The sequence below is a fragment of the Rutilus rutilus genome, assembly GCF_951802725.1.
Source record: "Rutilus rutilus genome assembly, chromosome: 19".
Classification (NCBI taxonomy): Eukaryota; Metazoa; Chordata; class Actinopteri; order Cypriniformes; family Leuciscidae; genus Rutilus; species Rutilus rutilus.
Window position 1 is genome coordinate 13,404,701 of NC_140232.1, and position 23,731 is coordinate 13,428,431.

Here is a 23,731-nt window from a genome sequence, read left to right on the forward strand (position 1 = left end):
ATGTAATAATTTATCACTTGTAATTTTAAGTAACTACATGTACTTACTGTAGAGTTATAGGATTAGGATTGTTTGCATGTAATTATGCATCCTTTATAGTTATTAATATTGTAACTATATGTAACATGTAACAAGGACCATGTAAAATAAAGGTGTTACCCTTGCAATTTTGACCCGGTGGGAAAAATTATTATAACTACTTCGTGTCACATAGGCCTATACAGTACATTAAAATATTTTTGAGTTGTGTCTTATGTATTAATATAAGAAACACAATTTTATTTGATATGATTGTAGCAGAGTTGCAGCCTATGTAGAGTGTTCCAAATCAGTCATTTATGAGGTTCCCTTTCAGCTATGGGCATTTTAAGCACATTTAACATGGTGCACACACCATCTGTGTGTTCTCAATAGGAGACTGTGGCAGGCTGCAGATTGGGGACGGCGCTGGTTTTATAAACAAGAGTTTTATATAACAAATAGGTTTTTAAACAGAGCCATTCAGTTTTAGTGGTAATTCTGCATAAAATGAGGATGAATACAATTATCTTAGTATGTTTCCAATATCCTGTTGACATGCCTGAAATTCATGTTCTTTTCTCTGGTACTTATTATGTATTGTCACACCAGGTTCCACAGGAATTAGCAGACTATCAAAGCCTCTGGAATACACAAACACACACGTATGTCTGTCTTAATTGAAAGGATTAGGCTAACAGCACTGCGATGCTGCTAAACTGAGGTGTGTCATATTGATTACGACTGTCAACTAGAAGATAATTATATTGAGTTCAGGTACTGAGGCACTGCAAATTAACCACCTCCTCTGAGTCCATTAACTAAGCCATAATTAAGCATGACAGCTGTAACTATAGTTACTTTCATCCTTGGGTTATACATCACACTTGTGTAACAAATGACCAGTGTAGGAAAAAAGCTTCTTAAATAGGCTGTTATAGAAAGGGAATTGCGGTGAGTATTGACTGTGTTATATAATGGGCTACTGTTAGTGAATGCAAATGGAGCATTTTCCTAGAAGTATTTCCAGAGAAACGCACATCAAACTGTTTTTCAAGAGACCAAAGCATAATGATTCTTACTGTGAAATAACGGAATCTCAAGATAGATCATTATTGTCTGTAATTAATTCACATTAACTAATAAATAGTTGACATTAAGTGTGTGATTTAACTGTTGGCTTGGAGTATTTAGAAACTATATTTTAAAATGTATTATTCTCACAAGTTAATTCACCAAACTGAACGATAATCAGATGCAAAATACACAACCTGAATCTATAATATGAATAATTCTAAATGCTTTACATATATTGCTCATACAGGATTATTGGAAGTAATGATTAATCAAAATACCTGCTTGTGCTGATGTAAACTATTTAAACAATGGACACATTTTTCTTAGTATTTCTATATGGTGGAAATTTACAGATTAACATTAATAAAAACAAACTTCTCTGAACGACATATCTAATTGCGGCAAAGGCAAAAAAACAGTTACTATTTACTTTTTGTTATGAGTGAAATTAACTCTCTTGAGGTCCATTCGCACCAAGGACGATAACTATAAAATAACTATATTAGCAACTCCACCAGCGAACAATATCATTCTGTTTATCATTCTGTTTATTCTAAGCGCACGCTGCAGTTTATGTCATGTGTCACTTTAAAGGGGTCATATGATGGTTCTAAAAAGAACATTATTTTGTGTATTTGGTTTAATGCAATGCGTTTATGTGGTTTTAGGTTAAAAAAAGTCATTATTTGACACATACCATACATCATTGTTGCTCCTCTATGCCCCGCCTTTCTGATCCAGTGCATTGTGATTGGCCCGAATACCTTATTTTACTTATGACTGCTTCTCAAATCTTGGAGTTCAATGCAGGATTCGCAAAACGCTTGCTCTAGAAAGATGGGTCAGTACCCAGTTAATTTGGACTAACTTGCTCCTCAGAATCACAACCTGTTAGTATGAATAATTATTGATGTATATATTTTCTACCGGTGTTCAAAATAATTCGTTTTGAGTTTTATATTGTGTAGGTCTCCTGCTAACTGGCTTATTACTGTCTTACTGAAATACTTCTGCTGATCAGTTGTGGGCCACTATTAGCTAAAACTGTGTCTATTAATGTCTCACTACTTTGAGTAAAGATTAAGCATGGAGCAAGATTTGTTTTACCAACGTTTATGTTACATCAGTCATTCACGCTAAAGCTCGGCTAATGTATGCACTGTTATTATACAGTTCCCACATGTTCACCGCAATAAATTAGAAAAATACTCTGTAAATAAATAAGTCAAATAGTCGATTTGTTGATGGACATACTCTTGTTAATGCTGATGGTGAGGAATTACAGTTGCAACATCTCATAATGTACATCAAACTGAGTGGCGTATCACTGAGAAACGTCCTGCTCGAGTCGTCCTTGCGATGGAGGTTCGGGTTGAATAACTAGTTCTTCCAGTGTTTCATCATCAGACTCGCACTCGGATTGATATGGTAAAATCGACGTCATTGTTTGTTTCTGTCTTTAGTTTACGGTGTACAATCCCTGAGCTGATGATCAGTTATTGCAATGGGGCCGGGCGTTTTTGTTTTCAACGCGCACTGTACGTGGTAGACCAATCACAACAGACTGAGCTGTCTGGCCAATCAAAGCAGAGTGGATTTAGAGAAATTGATTCATCCATGGAGTCGTTTGAGAATCATTGAACAATGTGGTGATGTGCTAGCCTGGGAAAACCCAGACAACATCCGGCAAATTTAGATTTGCTCTGCAAGTAGTCTGGTAAAGAGCTCATTCAAGCCCATTTCTAATCCGTTGAAATCGCGGCACCAATCAGAACGTTGGGGCGGGCTTTACACAATGACGATCGCTCTGATTGGTTTTAGGTCTATCCAATTGCGCCCAGAGGCATTTGAGCGACGTTGGTGAAGCGCTCCAACTTTTACATGCATTATTATATTCAAATTGCAAACACATGAGGACCGTCTCCATGAAAGACCCACTGGCAGATGAACATGCTACTACATTTCTCTCCGAAACGGTAGCAAATTAAATTAGATTTAATAGAGGATTTTAACTGTGACAAGATGATTGACAGGGCAGTTTACGTGACAAGATGCACGCGACAGATCCGTCCGATAAAGATGACGAAGTAGTATGTCCCAAAGCTTGCCTACTTTTTTGCTACACATTCAAAAGTAAATACCTTTTCTTCACAAAAAGAGTACATACTTTTATGGCGTAGTGTAACTTGGCGAATTGGGACGCAGCATATGGCTTTACACAATGACGATCGCTCTGATTGGTTTTAGGTCTATCCAATTGCGCCCAGAGGCATTTGAGCGACGTCCGTTTGGAAATGAGTTATTAATGAAGCTTTGCCAGATCATAACTCAGTTACTACTGAGAATGGTCTGGTTTTAACCAGGCTAGTGATGTGCAAATGTATATTATGAGACAATGAAACAGTTTTTGGACCTATGATGCATGTAAACCTGTTGTAGGAGACTCCAAAACAACATTAGGAAACTTTAAAATAGCATAATAAGGGCACTTTCAATTAAAGCTGCGTACTGGCTGTCATTTCATTCCAGTTTATCCTGTTATATGTTATCAATTACAAGGGTTTGGTTCTGTAGATTTGTTGTCAACAAAGTAGAAATGATACAAAGATTCTCTTTCGAGGATTCTTTCATTTTAAAGCTACAAGAATGCTTGTTTCTTCAGCAAGTCATCGACTCTAATAATTTGTTGGCCTTCTGTATAAATATTTATTTGTGTGGCAGTAAACAGCACATATTGAATCTGAGCACATATTTAACTCTGTAAAATGACCTGTTTAGGATTGCTGAGCACTTCCTGTGTGGTTGCCGTGGCGCTGATGGCTCGGTTACTTCCTGTGCTGAGCTGCAGGCTGAGTGTGAGACCACTGACCAACTGCAGTCCCAGTTCAGTGATGGTCACTCGATCATCCACAACCCTCACTGTCTTCTCTGCCAGGATAGAGTCTGACAGCGGGGACAGAACCTGGAGCAGAGCATACACACAAAAGTGCATTATTAAATACAAGCATCATAAGCAATCTGGGTTGGTGGATACAGCTCTGCCCACGAGGATTGCCTCCAATTACAGGGAGAAATATCAGAAACACAGAGCTGTAAACCCATCTAGTGATTGATGCAATAAAAAGGTGTAACAGACAGTCTCTTGCCCGCCCACACTTTCACTGGAGACGAGCAGATATTAGGTATCTGGTCTCAAAGCAGACAGGAAAAACAAAATAAATCCAGATGACGAACACCTCCTCAGACACATGTTTTCACGGCAATATCAGCCCACTTTCCTGGAGACAGAGAAAAGTAGGCTGCGGAAAAGGCAACGGCTTAGTATTAGCTGTGTTCAGACTTACAGAAAAAGTGCAAAAGTGTCCATTACAAATAAAAGGAAATTTTTCGTTTTAAAAAGATGTGCCAAGTTCTTAGAAATGTACTTCACATTGGTTTCACATGGTTTAATAATAATATATATTTATATTTTCAATTAAAGTTTAATTTCAATTTAACTCTTTCCCCACCACTGATTTCAATTTAACCCTTTCCCTGCACAGAATTTCTGTGTTTTCCCTCTTATATGGTAGGGGGCACTATTACACAACTTCTGAAAGAGAAGAGAATCTCTAGATCAAAACAGGCAAAAAAAAAAAAAAAAAAAGCAGAAAGAAGCGATAAAAGCATCGCTTATGCATGTTGAAGTCTTTGAAAAAACACGATTTTCTCAACTTTTTGTTTAAAATTTTGCGCTTTTTTAATGAAAATGATCAAGTCAAGTCAAGTCAAGTCATCTTCATTTATATAGCGCTTTTAACAATGTAGATTGTCTCAAAGCAGCTTCACAGAGATAAATGTATAATATAACGTAAGATTGTTTTGGCTTTATAGCGGTTCTTTAATAAAGTTATTTTCCAGCTAAAGTTAGTTTTGATTGATTCGCTTCCGTCGCAACGATCATTTGTTTTTAAATTAGGGCCGCCAAGACGACACCATTCTCTCTACACAGACTTTAAACGCGAACATGTGAGAAACGCTGATGGCGTTCAGATGCACATTAAGAACGAGTTCTATAGTTATGTGCGTTTGAATATATGTGTGCAGGTTTGGAATTCCCTACAAACCAAACCTAAACAAATTACTGGTGTTTCCTTATAGTTTTGATTCAGAATTTTATTTTATTTTATCAATTCGGGGTAGATACGCAAATTGAGTTTTCCCGACGACGCGTTATCTGTAGAGTGGGAAAGGGATCCTCCATAGGGAGAGACTAGTTGGCCCTTCAGCACTGCATTGACATCGGGTCCAGGCGAAGGTCCTTCATCAGATCTGGAAACGGCCTGGATCCGGCAGGCTGCGGGAAAACCTTGGGATAAACAAAGACACTAAAATTAGCGTAGATGCCATTCTTCTCATGATGTAACAAGTACATCAGGATTTATGGGAAGTGTTCCCGGTTCCAGCTGACCTAATCTATGCAGCCTAATATTGAATTATAGAAGTCTATAATGTATTATGTGAACGCTATGTCAAAGAGATGTGTCTTTAATCTAGATTTGAACTGACAGAGTGTGTCTGCTTCCCGGACAATGGTAGGAAGGCTGTTCCAAAGTTTTGGTGCTAAATAGGAAAAGGATCTACCGCCAGCAGTCGATTTAGATATTCTAGGTATTATCAACTGGCCGGAATTTTGAGATCGCAATAGACGTGAAGGAGTATAATGCGTTAAGAGCTCGCTCAAGTACCGCGGAGCTAAACCATTTAGTGCTTTGTAAGTAATCAGCAATATTTTAAAATTGATGCGATGTTTAATAGGGAGCCAGTGCAGTTTTGACAGAACCGGGCTAATATGGTCATACTTCCTGGTTCTGGTAAGAACTCGAGCTGCTGCGTTTTGGACCAGCTGTAGTTTGTTTATTAAGCGTGCAGGGCAACCACCCAGTAGAGCATTACAATAATCTAGCCTTGAGGTCATGAACGCATGGACTAATTGTTCCGCATTTGTCAATGAGAGCATATGACGTAATTTAGATATATTTTTAAGATGGAAAAATGCGGTTTTACAGATACTAGACACGTGACTTTCAAATGAAAGATTGGTATCAAAGAGCACACCCAGGTTCCTAACCGACGACGAAGACTTAACAGAGCAGCCATCAAGTGTTAGACAGTATTCTAGGTTATTACGTGAGGAAGTTTTTTGTCCAATAATTAGAATCTCTGTTTTTTCAGAATTTAGAAGTAGGAAATTACGAGTCATCCAGTTTTTTATATCAGCTATGCATTCTGTTAATTTAGTGAATTGGTAAGTTTCGTTAGGTTTTGAAGAAATATAGAGCTGAGTATCGTCGGCATAACAGTGGAAGCTAATTCCATGTTTCCTAATAATATCTCCTAATGGCAGCATGTACAGAGTGAACAGCAGCGGTCCTAGTACTGAGCCCTGTGGTACGCCATACTGAACTTGTGATTGATAAGACATCTCTTCATTTACTGCTACAAACTGATAACGGTCAGATAAGTATGATTTAAACCATGCTAGTGCAATTCCACTAATGCCAACATAGTTTTCTAGTCTATTTAAAAGAATGTCGTGGTCAATGGTGTCAAACGCAGCACTAAGATCGAGTAACACTAATAGAGAGACACAACCACGATCGGATGATAAGAGCAAATCATTTGTTACTCTAACGAGAGCAGTCTCAGTACTATGGTATGGTCTAAATCCGGACTGAAAATCCTCGCAGATATCATTTCTTTCTAGAAAGGAACATAGTTGTGAAGATACTGCCTTTTCTAGTATCTTTGACAGAAAGGGTAGATTCGAGATCGGCCTGTAATTGACTAATTCTGAAGGATCAAGTTGCATTTTTTTAACAAGCGGTTTAATCATAGCCAGCTTAAAGTTTTTTGGTACGTATCCTACAGACAAAGAGGAATTAATGATATTAAGAAGAGGATCTATGACCTCTGGAAGCATCTCTTTCAGTAGCTTAGTCGGTATAGGGTCTAACATACATGTTGTAGATTTAGATGATTTAACGAGTTTAGTAAATTCTTCCTCTCCTATAGCAATGAATGAATCAAATTTTTCCTCAGGGAGACTACAATGCACTGCCTGATGCGATACTGTAGTAGACGGTTGCATAGTTATAATTTTGTCCCTGATATTATCAATCTTATAAGTGAAGAAGTTCATAAAGTCATTACTGCTGTGCTGCTTGGAACCTTCTGTGTTTGAAGCTTTCTTTTTCGTTAGTTTAGCCACTGTTTCAAATAAATACCTAGGATTATGTTTATTTTCTTCTAATAGGTTTGAAAAATAAGCAGATCTAGCAGCTTTTAAAGCCTCTCTGTAAGCAATCGAGCTCTCTTTCCATGAAATGCGAAATACCTCTAATTTTGTTTTCTTCCAGTTGCGCTCCATTTTTCTGGCTGCTCTCTTAAGGGCCTGAGTGTGCTCGTTGTACCACGGCGTTGGATTATTTTCTTTAATCTTCTTTAAGCGCAAAGGAGCAACTGTGTCTAAAGTGCTGGAAAAGAGAGAGTTAAAAGTTTCTGTTGCAATATCAAGTTTTTCTAAGCTATCCGGGATGCTAAAATGATGAAACTGATCAGGAAGATTATTAATAAAGCAATCTTTAGTAGCAGAAGTGATAGGTCTAACATATTTGTAACACGGAGTCGGCTTTGCAGCCTTGGCTAAATGTAATTTACACGAGACTAGATAATGATCTGAGATGTCATCGCTCTGCTGCAGAATTTCAACGGCATCAACATCTATTCCATGTGATATTATTAGATCTAGAGTATGATTACGACGATGAGTAGGTCCTGACACGTGTTGTCTAACTCCAATTGAGTTTACAATGTCTTTAAATGCCAATCCCAATGCATCTTTTTCATTATCGATGTGTATATTAAAATCACCAACAATTAGTACTTTATCTGCAGCCAATACTAACTCTGATAGAAAGTCCGCAAATTCTTTGATAAAGTCTGTATGGTGCCCTATGATCCACATTCAAGTGTTGATAAAAAAAGAATGCATGAAGCTAGAATAAAACAGTTTTTTGTTTGTTTGTTTTTTTAAAGCAGAAGCTATGTTGTTCTTTTTTGATATTGCATGTTCAGATTTTTACACAACTAAATATTTTGGAGGCCATGAAAATTTTATCAAAATGACAAAAAACGCTGGCTGGCAAATTAAAGGTATAATATGTAAGAATTTTTTATCAAAATATCCAAAAACCACTTGCACAGTGTTATATATTTATTTCAGTTGTGTACTTCCTTTGTCCTAAATGTTTCCAAGAATTTGTAAATTCAGAGAAATTCCCAATTTTAAAAAGTGGTCGTCCCTGTTCACTTGCCTGTCAATGACGTAATATCCACGTTATCCATGGTTTCCGCTTGTACTGCCATAGTAACCAATGGCGACAGATGTGGACAACTGTGTAGTGCGTAACGTCTAGCGGCACACTGTTGTTGTTTCGTTCAAACATTATGGACCATGGCAAGCAGACTTTGGGACAAAAGGAGAGCTAAAACGAGGATCAATATCAGCGTGACGTTTTTCGAGATGCCTTCACGACTTGACAGAGACGCCGCTCTTGCACATACTTTATTAGACAGGTGAGCAAATGGACATAAAACAAATCAATGTTATATAGCTCATCATGATGAAATGTTAGAATATGATCAGCAGGGTTGGGGAGTAACGGAATACATGTAACGGCGTTATGTAATCAGGATACAAAAATCCAGTAACTGTAATCCGTTACAGTTACGTCAAAAAAAGTAGTAATCAGATTATAGTTACATTTTGAAAAAAGGGGGAATACTTTCAGGATTACAATGGTTTCATTTAAAACTAAATAAATAAGTATTTTGGCATAATACCACTATTAAGCGCTGCTTGATTATACAGTTGTTCCTGGTTCTGTTGCCAGTAATGACTCACGTGTGCCACGCAACAATCTCCTCAGACGCAGATTGAATCACTGCTGCTAGTAGAAACGACGCTGCCTGCGGGTAAAATCGCTTTTAATTCATGGAAATTCCGCTGCTATTTTGTAGAAATTAGGAGAGTCGCTTTTTTAGTACACAAAATGTCCTTTCTTAATCTTTTATCACGTAACGCTGGAAGTTCGCTGTCTAGGTAACGTCGTAGGGGAACTCCCACTGCCAACGCCCCAAGTTCAGTCAGGCAAATTAAGAAAGATCACGGCTTTAGTCAACATGTAGGCCTATTTTAAAATAAACTAATATGTAGATTGTGTAAAATTTTTAAATGTTGTGTTTTTATTTTTTTGTTAAAAATTAGTTAAAAATAAAACAAAATAATCTGTAATACCATACATTATCCACTAGATGTCTGTATAGCCCTTTACATAAATATATATTCAGGCCTGTGTGTATATTTTGCAAATATTGTGCACTGGACCAAATTCTTAATAAATAAAAGTTTTTTTTTGTTTTTTGTTTTTAATAATATTTCTTCTTGCTTGACTTTATTTATATACGTGACCTTGAAGTAATCCAGAAGTAATCAGTTACATTACTTTCATATTATAGTACTTAGATTACGTTACTGAATACTTTTTTTATGAAGTAATTTGTAACTGTAACGGAATACATTTTTAAAGTAACCCTCCCAAGCCTGATGATCAGTATGTTATTCTAATGTTGATCTAGCTTACTGCTAGTCTCTTACAGCAAACAAACTAAGACATAGAATAACATTATAACTTTCAACACACTCAAATGCAGTTTAGTGTGATAGTGCAACGTTAGACCAAGTGAAACAGCACTGCGTTATCTCACAAGTTTAATTCATCAAATAAACTGACCTGTGAGTATTAATTCAGCACTTGCATGTAGTTTGGTAGAATGAAATGTCCTCATTCCTAATATCCGCGGAACTCACGTGTGGCGCTGATATCTGTCTCTCATTAGCAATCGCGACCTGCTTCATACCACAGTCATGTTAAAAAAACATGAATGTTTTCACTCATCCATAAACATTATTAGATCCATCAGCATGACAGCAAGTCCCATCTTTCCGCTTAATGCTGCGTTATCAACCTACGCCTTTGTTATTGTAAGAGGTTAGCGACCCCTAGCGGCCAAAAAAAAACAAACAAACATATTATAGCTTTAAAGGGATAGTTCACTTTGAAATTAATTTTTGATATGTTTTAGCTTACCTCAAGGGCATCCAAGATGTAGGTGTCTTTGTTTCCGCAGTAGTTTCAATTTTGATATTTTTAGGTCAAACCGTTCTTGTCTGTCAGTCATATAATGCAGGTCTATGGTCACTGGCTCAAAACGATTTATATCGTTGTTATCTCTTGAAAACAGCACACGTCCAAATGATCTGACGGCGCCGGCGGGTATAGATATATACATAGATGTCGCCTTGGCTACTGCAGTTCATTGGAACGAAACCGTAGCCAAGCGACATCTAGTGTATATATCTATACCCGCCCGCTGGCGGGTATAGATGTATACACTAGATGTCGCCTTCGCTACTGCAGTTCATTGGAACGAAACCGTAGCCAAGGCGACATCTATGTATATCTATACCCGCCCGCGCCGTCAGATCATTTGGACGTGTGCTGTTTTCAAGAGATAACAACGATATAAATACTGTTCGTTTTCTCACACAAACCGCTCGTTTCGTGTCTTAGGCCATCAATGTGTACTTATGATGGGGAATTGTTTCATTTGGACGATGGGGAATTGTTTTAATTTGGACTCTGTGCTTGTGTTTTGAGCCAGTGACCATAGACCTGCATTATATGACTGACAGACAAGAACGGTTTGACCTAAAAATATCAAAATTGAAACTACTGCGGAAACAAAGACACCTACATCTTGGATGCCCTTGAGGTAAGCTAAAACATATCAAAAATTAATTTCAAAGTGAACTATCCCTTTAAAAAAAGAACGCTGGCGGGGAAAGAGTTAATGGGGGCTTTTGCACTGGGTAGTTCTAGGAACTAGCCACCAGGGTGGTTCCCCGAGAACTAATGGTTTTCTTAGAAACATATTCCTGGTTGCGTTCGCACCGCCAGTAGGAACTCTGAAGTGACGTAAGCCACGCTTGTTGTTGTGACTTATTTTGACGGCGTTGCATACCTTTATTTTGACGGCACTGAGAACAGAGCCTGAGAACATAGTGCTCGAATTGCGAATAGTGCACGTTATTAGATAGAACTGTCATACATAGAAAGTAGACAGTAAATGAAAAGATATTAGCGTATGCAGTGTGGTTGATGTCCAGTTTTGCTAGCTGAGCAGAAATACATAATCATGTTTCGCTTGGTCCCCTCAAAGCTGCGTTGGATTTTCTACTTAGCGTAAAAGTTAAGAGGTCCATATATCACTGTTTTCCATGTGCGTAGAGTTCATTTCTGGAGTAAATAAATAGACTATAATCTGTGTGTTTACATAGGTTTTTTTTTTTTTTAATGGTGGATACTGGCGTTTTGCTTGCGTTCGGCCAATCAGCGTACACTAACGTCACTGGTAGTTCCAATAGTGCTGGTTTAGACCCGACTCTGAAGTAGGAGCTAAATTAGTTCCTCCAAAAGAAGTTCCTAGAACTAAAATCGTTCCTAGTTCCTGCTGTGCGAACACGCCAAAACCCGGACACTTCTGCCAATAGTTCTAGGAACTATGAAAAGGTTCCTTCGGTGTGAAAGCCCCTATTAACTCGTTTTACTTGACAGTTACATCACATTTACTTTACACCTTGAATGTGTTGTGAAATCCAGTCATTTGGGAATCTTATGAGACATAATGTCTCATTTGTTAAATGCATTAGCGAACATGAACCAACAATTAGCAATATATGTTTTAAGTGGTTAACGTTAGTAAAAATCGAATTGTTCATTCTATGTTCATGTTAGTTAACAGTGCAGTAACAACTGTTAACAAATATAACTGGATTTTCAAACTGTATTAGTACATTTTGAAATGACAATTGACTTAGATTAATAAATAATGTAGAAGTATTGTTCATTGTTAGTTCATGTTAACTAATATAGTTAACTAATGTTAACAAATGAAACCTTATTGTAAGGTGTTACCAGTCATTTTAATAGGAATGACTTTAATAGTCTTTTTTTTTTTTTACAAATATCATTACGTTTTTTAAGTTGCACCATGTGACATTTTACAAACTAACTTTGCCTTGTCATAAAAAAAGGTTAAATTATCTGATATTTTAAAGAGACTTATTGCACCACATGACTGAAATGGCAGATAAAAATATTGAAAATATACACACATACCTGAATGCTGGTCATGCCTGTGTCCATGCCCTCCAAAACACGTCCCTCTCTCAGCCTGGCGATTCGGGGATTCTCTACTTTCAAGAAGTCCCAGACCAGCTCTGTAATATCCACCTGCCAATCACTGCCTAGCATGTGAGCCACCTGACCTCGCGTCTCAGAGGATTCGGCCACAAAGTGAGTGAGCACACGCACCATGGTCCTTTGGTACTGTAGAGTACACGTCTTTCCTCTCCGCTCTTCGTCATCGTCATCTTCACTGTCCCGCGTCGACCTGAGAACGGAAAGGATAAAAGTCTGAATCTGCACCAGGATAGTAATATCTTTGTAATATTTAACATTTAACCCAATCATGTTTTTGTTCAACTCTTCATTCAAAGGTTTAATGAATTTTTCATTTGACGTTTCACAAAACAACCCTTTTTTTTGACAAATAACTGTTTGTTGACACGCCTCAATTAAGCTTCATTAGGCTGAAGCACTTAATCAAGGGAAGCTAATTAAGCAAATCAGTTTTATTTTATACTCTTTGACTGACTGACATTTACAGCAAGAGCTGGAAGTACAATTAAGCTACTACTTTCTTTGAGGACTTTTTTTTAATCTACTTTGATGTTAGAGTTAATTGAATAAAGGTAAAGAGCTTCACAAAAACACATTCGTATTTAAAGATAGAGCTATATCTACTTTAGTAATCAAAGATCAGTTCAAGTATAACAGTCAAGATCACTTAATTTATGTTTAGTAAAACCCACGCACATAATCAAAGGGTGAAAAATGAAGGTCATAGTCCTCTTTAGACGGCTTTTGCGTGGTACAGCAAAACTAAATCACTGAAACAAACCTCCATGTTGTATATGAACATTGAAAGGAGACTGCATTAAAGGTAAGGTAGGCAGTTTTTTTTTTCCATACACTTCTTGTTATACTGGTTGAAACTCTTCACATCCTTATAGCAATCAATACTAGTGGTCAAAATATTATTATTATATATTTTTTCTTTCATATACAGCGGGGGAAATAAGTATTGAACACGTCACCATTTTTCTCAGTAAATATATTTCCAAAGGTGCTATTGACATGAAGCTGTTGATGTTGATAACAACCCAAGGAATCAGTACATACAAAGAAACCAAAACAAATAAGCTCAGAAATGAAGTTATGTGTAATAATGTGAAATGACACAGGGAAAAAGTATTGAACACATGAAGAAAGGGAGGTGCAAAAAGGCATGGAAAGCCAAGGCAACAGCTTAAAACTATTAGTAATTAAAAAGCAATCCAGCCCCCTGTCCGTGCAAATTAATAACAGCTTGTTCAGTCCCAACGGATGGCCTACAAAAAGGTCTCATTGCCAAGGTGTCACACAAGACACATCTCATGATGGGTAAAAGCAAAGAGCTGTCTCAAGACCTTCGCAACCTAATTGTTCCAACACATAATGATGGCATTGGTTATAGGCGCCATTCTAAGCTTCTGAATGGTCCAGTGAGCACTGTTGGGGCCATAATACGGAAGTGGAAAGACAATCATTTCACCATAAATTTGCCTCGACCAGGTGCTCCTCGCAAGATTTCTGATAGAGGAGTGAAAAGAATAATCAGAAGAGTTGTTCAATACTTATTTCCCCCGCTGTATATCTTCTGTGGACATCTCAGGACCTAAAAAAAATTTTCATCCAATCACTGCATCCGGACCGAATGTCGAATACAATGTCTTACCTGCCTGTCAACATATGCATTTCCATACCTCGGCGCACCCTGCTAGAGCAGACATCACACGTCATCAGCGCGTTTCATGAGGCTATGCAGAGTTGTGGACAGTCACCGAGCACCAAAACAAACAGCAGCCGCTTTTAACATTTCCTCTTGAACCAAAACAACAAGCTTTTGCGCCGGTCACGCCGTGTTGTAACGGTAATTATAAGATGGCAACCCAGTGATGTTCTACCCAGAGCTGTTCACGTCCTCAGACTCAGATTTATGCGTTTCTATGTCAACACTATCAACACCGAATTGAACCTGCTGTAGTCAGGTGGTACAACTAGAGCTCTGTAAGTTGTTTACATTAATTATTGTTGTAATGGTATGAACTTTGAGACGAGGTAATTTAACGGCATCTCGTGTGACGCTTTGCAGACTCTGCTCTGGCTGTGCGTGTTTGTGTTTCATGTGCAAGTCATGGCTTTGGAGACGCTCTGAAAAGAGGTTGGGATCTTATGCTATCAAAGCTAGCTTGCTATTGCTAGCCTCTCCGAAATGTGCCTACCCTTAAATTATTTTTGTTGCTATATCTGTGAGAAAGGTGTATGTGTGTAGGTCCTCTGGTTCAGATTACAGTGTAGGTATGGTAATGTGACATATTGACTTTTGCAGCACTGTAATTGAACCCATTTTATAATAGAATCACATACAACAATTACAGCAAGAAAAAATCATCCACTCACATTCAGAACAATTGTTATGTTCCTCCTCATTAATTATTTATCTCTCTTACCACACACATAAAATACATATTTGTTACATATAGAACCCATTTTTCCGCTTTTGTTAATTACACTCGAGACATAGTACAAATATAACAGACATTATTTTAATGACTGAATGTATGGCTTCTTTCCAAGGTAACCAATTCATTTACTTTGGAGGAGTATAGAAACAAAGTACAAAAATGTTGCTAAATTGACTGCAAAAAAAGTTAAAAGAACAACTAACATGAATTACCAATAGGGCTTTGGCGCCGCGTTGCATTCTGGGACGTGGCGGCCATGTTGATGGCCTCACGAATGTAAACATACAGCAAGTCGAACGAGGAGAAGCAGAGTTGGGAGAAAGAAAAAAGATGTTAAAATCCCGAAAAGGATGTGGAATTTACCGGGATACGTTAAATAGGGAAGCCAGGGCCCGGTATGTGGACAAATTTTCCTGTAAAATATCCTGTATTTTAACGCCCTTCCATCGGACCTGTCAGTCTCTGTACTATTGTCCTGTTGCTACCCCCTTGCCCTTCCAGCGAAACAGATGTTTTCAAAGCATCGTTTTGCTTACTTGAAGGCAACCTTAGCGTGATATTGGCCTTTTTAAGATAACAGCGTGGTTGTTGTGAGAGCACAATTTCACGCCAATCTGTAAGCAAAGTCACGTTAGACCTAACGTTAGCTTCACAACTCGCTTAGTTAATGCAGTACGAATTTTTGCTGTCAGCAGAGGGATAGCAACAGAAAGATGAATGTTGAAATTTTCATTTTCCGGATATTTTATAGGAAAATACTAAAACGGGAAGACAGCGGGAAAAAGGCTCAAATACGTGAGAAACCCGGAAAAAACGGGAGGGTTGACAGCTACTAACTACACTTTTTTGCCGATTTTGTCCACATACCGGTCCCTGGCTTCCTTATTTAACGTATCCCCGTAAATTCCACATCCTTTTCGGGACTTTAACATCTTTTTTCTTTCTTTTCTTTCTCCCAACTCTGCTGCTCCTCGTTCGACTTGCTGTCTGTTTACATTCGTGAGGCCATCAACATGGCCGCCACGCCAAGTAATGACGTCACGACGCCCAAGCCCTATTAACAATAGTACATTTATAAATACAAATGATTAAATGCTAGATTAATAAATGTTAGTTATGATACCTAATGAAATAATGTTAATGAACCATATTGTAAAGAGTTACCACTATTCTTATACATTATATATTGATATTTTGTTATCTTAATGTGCGGCCACATATTTCGGTCAAATTTTGTGGGAGCAATAGTCTATTGTCAATAGTGTAAATAAAATCAAATGTATGAAGCACAGCTCACACAGAAGTCACTTTCAAACCAAGCAACTTTTTGCGAATTTGTGCGACCAAATTAAACTTGAACGAAATGTGCATTGAGAAATCTTGTGAAATTCTTGATCGCATAGATTCCTATTAAATTGGCTGAATTTAAAAAAAAAAATCTTCATTGGAAGGGATGGGATATTGACAAATGGCTTTTTTTGATTTAGCCATCAGTTGTTCTGGATGAGATCACAGTGGCAGCGCTCGGTTATTTACCAACGCAGGAGGTCTGAAGACGATTCAATAAACAATATCTTCCACAGAGCAGACAGTTGTCCCTTAAGGGGGCAGCCCTCCCTCACTAGCACCACATATCTCACTCACACAGCGTCATTCCTCGATACAGACTGGAATAGTCATTCTCAGCGGTTGGACTTTATCATGCCTGCCTGGTGTTGAGAGAACACTGTTAACACCGGTCCGTAAAGTGCGGGAGAGTCTGGCACTCCACACGCTACAGGCTTGGCACGAGCACAAAAATGCTCTCTCGGGTCAGTTCCTCTCTCGCGTACTACACGGACCAACTGGCAGTGCATTTGGCAGAGGCCAAAGAGCCTTGCGATTCTCTCTCGCATACTCGCACACACGTAGCGGTAAACAATGGATCATCAGTGCCCACTAGCACCAAACCGTAATGCTGTTACATCAGCAAGGTCATGCCTGTTATGCCCTGATAAATATAAATGAGAGTGTGTGGAGAGGGAAATCAGTGGTGAATGCAAAACACACACATTCCTCTGCCATATTTTGAGGTGATGAGCCAAAATTGACATTTTCTCCTCTCTTGCATGAAAAAATTTCTCTGGGTCAAATAAAACAAATGTGAGGTGACATTGCCATTTTTAACATGCTCGTTCATCCTTGCTAAACATGTTCACATTGTGATAATCACAGGAAAGATGAATGTACTTTGGCATGCGCTCTGTAGACCGGACTGCAGCTGTGTGCGCCAACACCACTGGCTAATGAGCGTCTGGGCCGGCCTAACACATGTTCATAAACTGCTGACAGAGGCACTTGACTTTCTGTAGCTAGGTGAGCGTGGCTAGCAGAGGCATCCTAATTAGTCGTGATGTGCTGACGATGAAGTCCTTCATTTAACAGCATGCATTTTAAAGGATACATGTAGAGATGTAGCCATTTGGGTGAATAAAAAAAAAAATCATGTCCTGGTACATCGAAACAACCTTGCTAACAAGCTACTTCATTGGTTGACCTTTTTAAAGGTACTATATTTGGTGCCTGATTAGAAATAATAATAATAATAATAAAACATTTACAGGGCATTTATTCTTAATTATCAAAATATGTTAATTAATTTCTTTTAAATGTCTCATTTTCATAAGATGGAGTTACATTTTGGACCAGACACTGAGGAAGGGGAATTGGATTCTGTGTTGGGATCTCACATGACACTGTGAAACAGAAACTTATTGTAAAGTGTTACTGAAAAGTTTTTTGTTCTATTACTATATATTATATTTATGTAATAAATAGCACTTGGTTGGATATTTTGTTTCCAGCTAAATTTTGCAAAAGGTCTATTGACTTGTGTCAATAGTGTAGTGATTTATGAACAATGCAGCTTTAAGGAAAGCTTCTAGGTTGGCAAAAAAAAATAAAAATAATAATAATAATTTACACTAAGAGAGAAGGTCACTGACAATTTTGTGACAGGTAGGATTCAGTTTATGGCATTTCTTATTCATTTCTATGGTGTACTGCATACAGTGATTGACTGTCACACAACTCTGAAATAAATTCAGTGACGTTGAGGCTGTAATGTGATTGGTTATTAAGGCACACGTGATCCAAGTTGGCCGTTACACTTTCTCCAATGAAAGAGCTGCGGACATTGGTATCTCTCAGTATTTCTTTGTTTTTTGGGCACTTCTGTTTGTTTGAGATATCAGGTGCAATAACTATATCAACCAAAAAAGTGCATTAGGGCCCACCCCCCTTTTCAGTGGCATAGGTTCTGGAAGTATTTGTTCCATTTATTTTCCCCATAGGGATTTAAAAAAAAAAAGTATTTGTTAAAGAGTAATAAGCCATAAACCAAGACAATCAGCTACAGGGTGAATCCCAACACTACAAACTTTATACAAAAGTACACGACAGTGTACTTAAGAGCTTAGACGAGAAGACGACGAGGGAGAATCAAAAGTTCCAATGCAAACTTTTACTAACAATATAATTCAAACAGGTACAGACAGGCAGAAGGTTCACACACACTTAGTAGGACGGAGATCGGAAAAAGACTGACTGAACTGAATGGAACTACATACAAACACTGATGAACACTGATTAACAGAACACAGGTGACATAGATGATGATGATGATGATGATGATGATGATGATGATTAACTAAACACAGGTGATACAAATGAACTAAATGACAGAAAACATGGATACGAAGGAGTTGCGGGAAAAGAACAAAGGAAGACGTGACTACTGAAAATACAAACAAACACTGACATGTGACACATACTGTATACAGTATATACAAAATTTTAATATTTTGTGTAAAGAGATCAACTCTGTTACGCCAATCGCAGTGCTTCATGGGAGTGGGCAGAGCTAACAAAATAATGGGTAATGTAGTATTTTACCAGGAATTCCTCTGTTAAACATGATTATTTAAAAAATAGATGATTAATTAATGCTGGCTGATGTCTTCAACAGAAGCAAACACCAATGATTTAACAAGGTTTATAAGTTATCGCTCAAAATCAATTTCCCTATGGAGAAAATGAAGTTTTTACTTCCAGAACCCGACTGTTGCACACTATTGTGTCAATTTAATCACCATTTATAAGTATGGGTTTTACATCTAAGTTTGACTGAAGTAGCACCACCAAGCAGCATGTGGGTGCTGCTGAAGTCACTAGAGTTATGAATACTACAACATGAGTGAGTGGGATCTTAAGGTGTCACCACAGTAATGTGCATTATTACCACAGTAATGTGCATTATTGCCACAGGACTGCGACATTAGAATGGACTTTGGGGCTCTGTCACTGAATCAGATTATGATTGCATCAGGTGGCCGTCTTGTTAGTGCTCTCTGAGATTGAGGCTGTCAGGAGGACGGCAATCGAGCCCCTCATTAGAGTCCACTCGATCTACCATGACAGACAACCTCCCACTACTGGAGACACAGCTCTATGAAGATCTTGCTGGTCTAGGGCTTTCTCACTTGTCCAATTTGAGTTCAACTTTGTTGTCCAAAGAATCATTATTACATACTGATTATATTCACCTTAATTTGAACAGAGGTTTCAAATGTGTACACAAATTAGATCACAAAACACATTGAAGTTAGCAGCAGAAAACAGATTTTTACATACATATTCTTCAAAAAAGTTGGAGGTTGCCTAACAACTTTCCCTGTATGTACTAATTCACTGTTAAGATGTTCAGAGTGGTCCCTAGGGCATTGCTTGGGTGTTGTGGGTAGTTGCTATGGTATTGCTAAGCAGTCACTAGCAAATGAATCCTTAAAGAGTTTCTATGATATTCAGATCCCTAGATATGATTGAGGTTTAAGATATAAGTTCTCAATGAAAGTATATGAGATATTTCCACACTGATTACTTATGTAACTGGTCCTACTCGACCTCCTTCGAGTGGGATTCGAATCGCCGTCTCCGGCATTGGAGGCGGACGTGCTAACAAGGACGCTAATGACCGGAGTCTCTAGCAGTTTCGCCACTTAAGGCCAGGGGAGTGAGGTTTACACGCTCTTATAGTTTGCCTCTGTTACACCCACCCCCCTAAACCTCACTCTCATCTGGGTCACGGCACCAAATGTAACCGGTACGACTCGACCCGCTCCGAGCGGGATTCGAACCAGTGTCTCCGGGACGGGAGGCAGGTGCTCTAAGAAGGACGCTAAAGACCGCAGCCTCTAGCTTCAGTCGCTAGCGCGCCTCTAGAGGCCAGGGGAGTGAGGTTTACATGCACAGCTCTTACTAGCTAGTTACACTTAGAAAAGACATCCTCAAAAACAAGAAGAAAATTTTATTAAAAGAAAATCTTTACCATTTAAAAACACACTTCAGCTTTAATGGTGCTTGACCTTGTAGAGTTGTAGAATTACATGCACCTTTTCTACTTCTTAGGAACACATAAATAGAACTTCATAATGAGCAGGTTGATGTAAAAACAACAAAAAAAGAAGCGTGAAGCAATTAGCATCTAATATTCATTGTGTGGACAAAGAGCAACTCATTAGCATTAACAGCTTTATGATATGCATCCATAAACCACAAAATAAGCTATTATGAAAACATGTACTTCAACTAACAAAGGGCATACTGTTGAGTTATTTTAGTAATAGCACTGTAAACCAGTGGTGTACTGATAATCCAGGGTGCAAACCATAAGATAGGGCCCCACCCACAAACCGCCACATGGGGTCAATGGCCCCCCATTACTTGCTTTGGGAGGTCTCCCACAGCAAATAAAATCCAGTCAAAATAGAGACTCACCTTTTTAAATGAGATATTTTGCAGAACTAAACGGATATGAACACATCACTGTCACCACTCTTTCCCCAGTGCTGCACTGTCAGTCTGCCTATTTTTCCTACGTACTTTTTTAAAGTAAAGCAGACAGTGTACATGTCAGGTACTTTACTTATGTCATCGAAAAGTTGAGTAGAGAAGTTTGGGAAGGAATGCCACCACACAATGTACGGGATCTCCCGTATGGCTTTGCTCAAACTCTCAATGAATCTGTATTGTAAATGTCTCCAAAATAATCTACCTGATACATGTACACCCAGAGCTAACCGTCTGGAACTTCAAATTTCAGCTATGAAGAGCTTCATATTTTATATTCTGTATTCTCACATGCATTGGGAATCATTCGACATGGGACATACAAAAATGGAGACATAGAGGAAGCTGCCTCCATACCTCCAGGAAATCTTATATATTGACTTTATTCTATTTTCAATTCACAAGCCCAAGCTTCCCTGTGGGTTATAAGGAGAGAGGTGAAATGTATCCCATACTTCAGTTTCGAATGACAACTAAATATTATAGGTGCATGCTGGGAAATTGCAGCCAGAAGCATTTCCAATAGGTTTAAAATGATCAACCCCCCTAATGCGGCTGTTTCATAACTCAAGGATTTTCTACTTTTACAGATTCACAGACACCCCACCCAGACTTTTAGCCAACCCAGGAACTCCCAAAATCAATACTATGATAACTTTAATTACCATAACAACGCTATTAGACTATAGGATTAACAATGCATATTAATAATTAAAATCATGAAGGTCTGATTCATATACAGTATTTTCATACTTAGATATAAATGTTAACTTCTATCTGAATGAAATGAATATGAATGCGTAATATAAACTACTGCTCTAATAATGATTATAATGGTTGTTAATGAAATTGTAGTGTTTATAGCTCAACAGTCTCCATTATAAATGTCACATTCTTTTGTATTACCTCCTTTGTCTTATCAAGGATTCACGGCACTACTGTACTGCCCGACAGAGAGCTTGTTTTAATGGTTTCACACTCTAGAGCTGCTGGTGAGATCTGTTTCTCTGTGATTGTGTGGGGATTCTCACATTCTTCGCACTGCACCACCCTCAGTACAAATCGATATGAGGATTTTAGTGCATTTTCCACAAAAGTGTTAACGTTTTTTTTAAATATGTTTTTATCCTGAAAATACTCTGTGGGTTTACGGCGTAAATATATAAAACATATATAAACTTCACGCTGAAAATTGTTGAAATTTGTCTTGATTTATCTGATTATTTTTAATGTTTCATGTGCTCCTTTTCTGTGCCAAACACATATTTAAAATAACCGTTGAAGCATTTTCTTAATTTTTCCTTTTACCTGCAGGATTTCCAGCCTCAGTTCCCTTTCGATTGGAACTCAATGGCTCACACGAAGCCATGACGTGGCGTCTCGTTCCCCTCTCAGAGAACAGGGATACATACGAAACCTGTCACGTTTTCATGTTTTATGGGGACATTACTTAGCTTCAGTTGGTGCCTTGGTTTAGTGATGATATGAGATGTAAATAGTGACTGCATTATGGAGGATGATCAGATATTAGATACCAGATATCAGACCCCAGATGAAACCTGGGACCTGGCAACAACAGATTGCAAAATAAGCAACAACACACTGAAGGTCTTAACCTTTGAAGAACTTTGAGAGTGGCAGGTGTTTTAGGAGTTTTCACTGTGTATGCAGAATCAAATGTGGGTGCGAATCACTCAATATTCTCAAAATCCATCGCAAAGATTCGTACCTCTGGGCATTACTGTTTACGGGAATCCTCCAGCCTTTGATCTGATTGAGTTCAGTATCTGAAACTTCGATGTGCAGGGGCAGTTTGGGAATCCAGACCTTCACCTCCAACTGTGCCCTCAGATAACCATATGTGAAGTTCACCAGCATTCTGACTCGTCCTCTCATCTCTTTGCCATTCACGTAGACGTAATCACACCTGTCTGATACCTGAGGGAAGAAAAAAAGATCATGTCAGTGATGGAGAGGTGAGAAAAGACAAGGGAATTGATCTTTTCAAGACACCTTAGTGAACTTCACATTACCAAAATCAATGCAATGCATCTGAGCAAAAGACAAGGTATATTTGAAATGGGTTGACAGTGAAATCTGACAATATTAGGAAAATATTTTTTTTTGAAGAGCCGGCCTTGACTCTCTGTGAAAAGTTAGTGTTCTGGTCTGAGTATCATCTTGACTCATGCACAACGATTTAGGTCACGGTTAAATATCCCATTTATGGGGTGTGTTTTTATCTTGGCTCCCACAATCTCTCAGTCTTTCTCCCACAGTCTTTCTCATCGCTTTCAGTTGTTCTGTCGGTTTCTACCTTTGAATGAAAAAATAAAAGCAGTACTGGCTCTCTTACATTTAATATGGCACTACAGATGCCCAAGATGAAAACAGCACCGGCTAATCTAAGGCGAAAGACTGAAGGTATAACTGCATGTGAGTGTAGGTTTACTGTTATATAACCTAGATCTGACAACACCTTCTGCTGATGTCACATATGGAAATGTCCACAAATAAACAAAACTTTATGGAATGTCCTCACTCAAGTGTGTCTGTGTGTTTGCTGGTCTGTGTTATGGATATTAGCCAAAAGTTCCTGCAAGGATAATCATGTGATAATCATATTAAATGTCTTAAAGGTGCAATAAGTTAGCCAATCAGCAGTAGGGGGTGTGTCCACTCATGATGGGGGAGAAGAGAGAGTGAGCAAGAAGAAAGGGAAATTTGAAGAAAGACTGTAGAAAGAGAGATGGCTGATAAAGACATTACAAAATAAAAAACAGTTTTGAGTGTCATTGTTTGTCTGGAGCTGGTATATACAGTATATGTATTATATGATCATTTTTTGTTCTTTCTTGTTGTTTGTTCGTCACCTTCGTTTTATTTTCCGTGAAGCATTTTGCTTCGCTTCATCTATGATAAAGAGACATCCACTCATAGTGTGTTTGTGCATTTTGG

At 38.3% G+C, this 23,731-nt stretch overlaps 1 protein-coding gene across 1 annotated transcript in view; it reads right to left on the bottom strand.

Annotated features, from left to right (window-relative positions):
* The window catches only part of LOC311277964 (transmembrane protein 132C), a 348,855-nt gene that overhangs the window by 5,754 nt on the left and 319,370 nt on the right, over positions 1 to 23,731 (bottom strand). The window contains exons 6-8 of the mRNA XM_084388468.1: positions 22,503 to 22,711; positions 12,378 to 12,651; positions 3,866 to 4,057 (exon numbers count right to left, since the gene is read on the bottom strand). Of these exons, the coding sequence (XP_084244594.1) occupies positions 3,866 to 4,057; positions 12,378 to 12,651; positions 22,503 to 22,711 (675 nt within the window). The remainder of the gene's footprint in view (positions 1 to 3,865; positions 4,058 to 12,377; positions 12,652 to 22,502; positions 22,712 to 23,731) is intronic.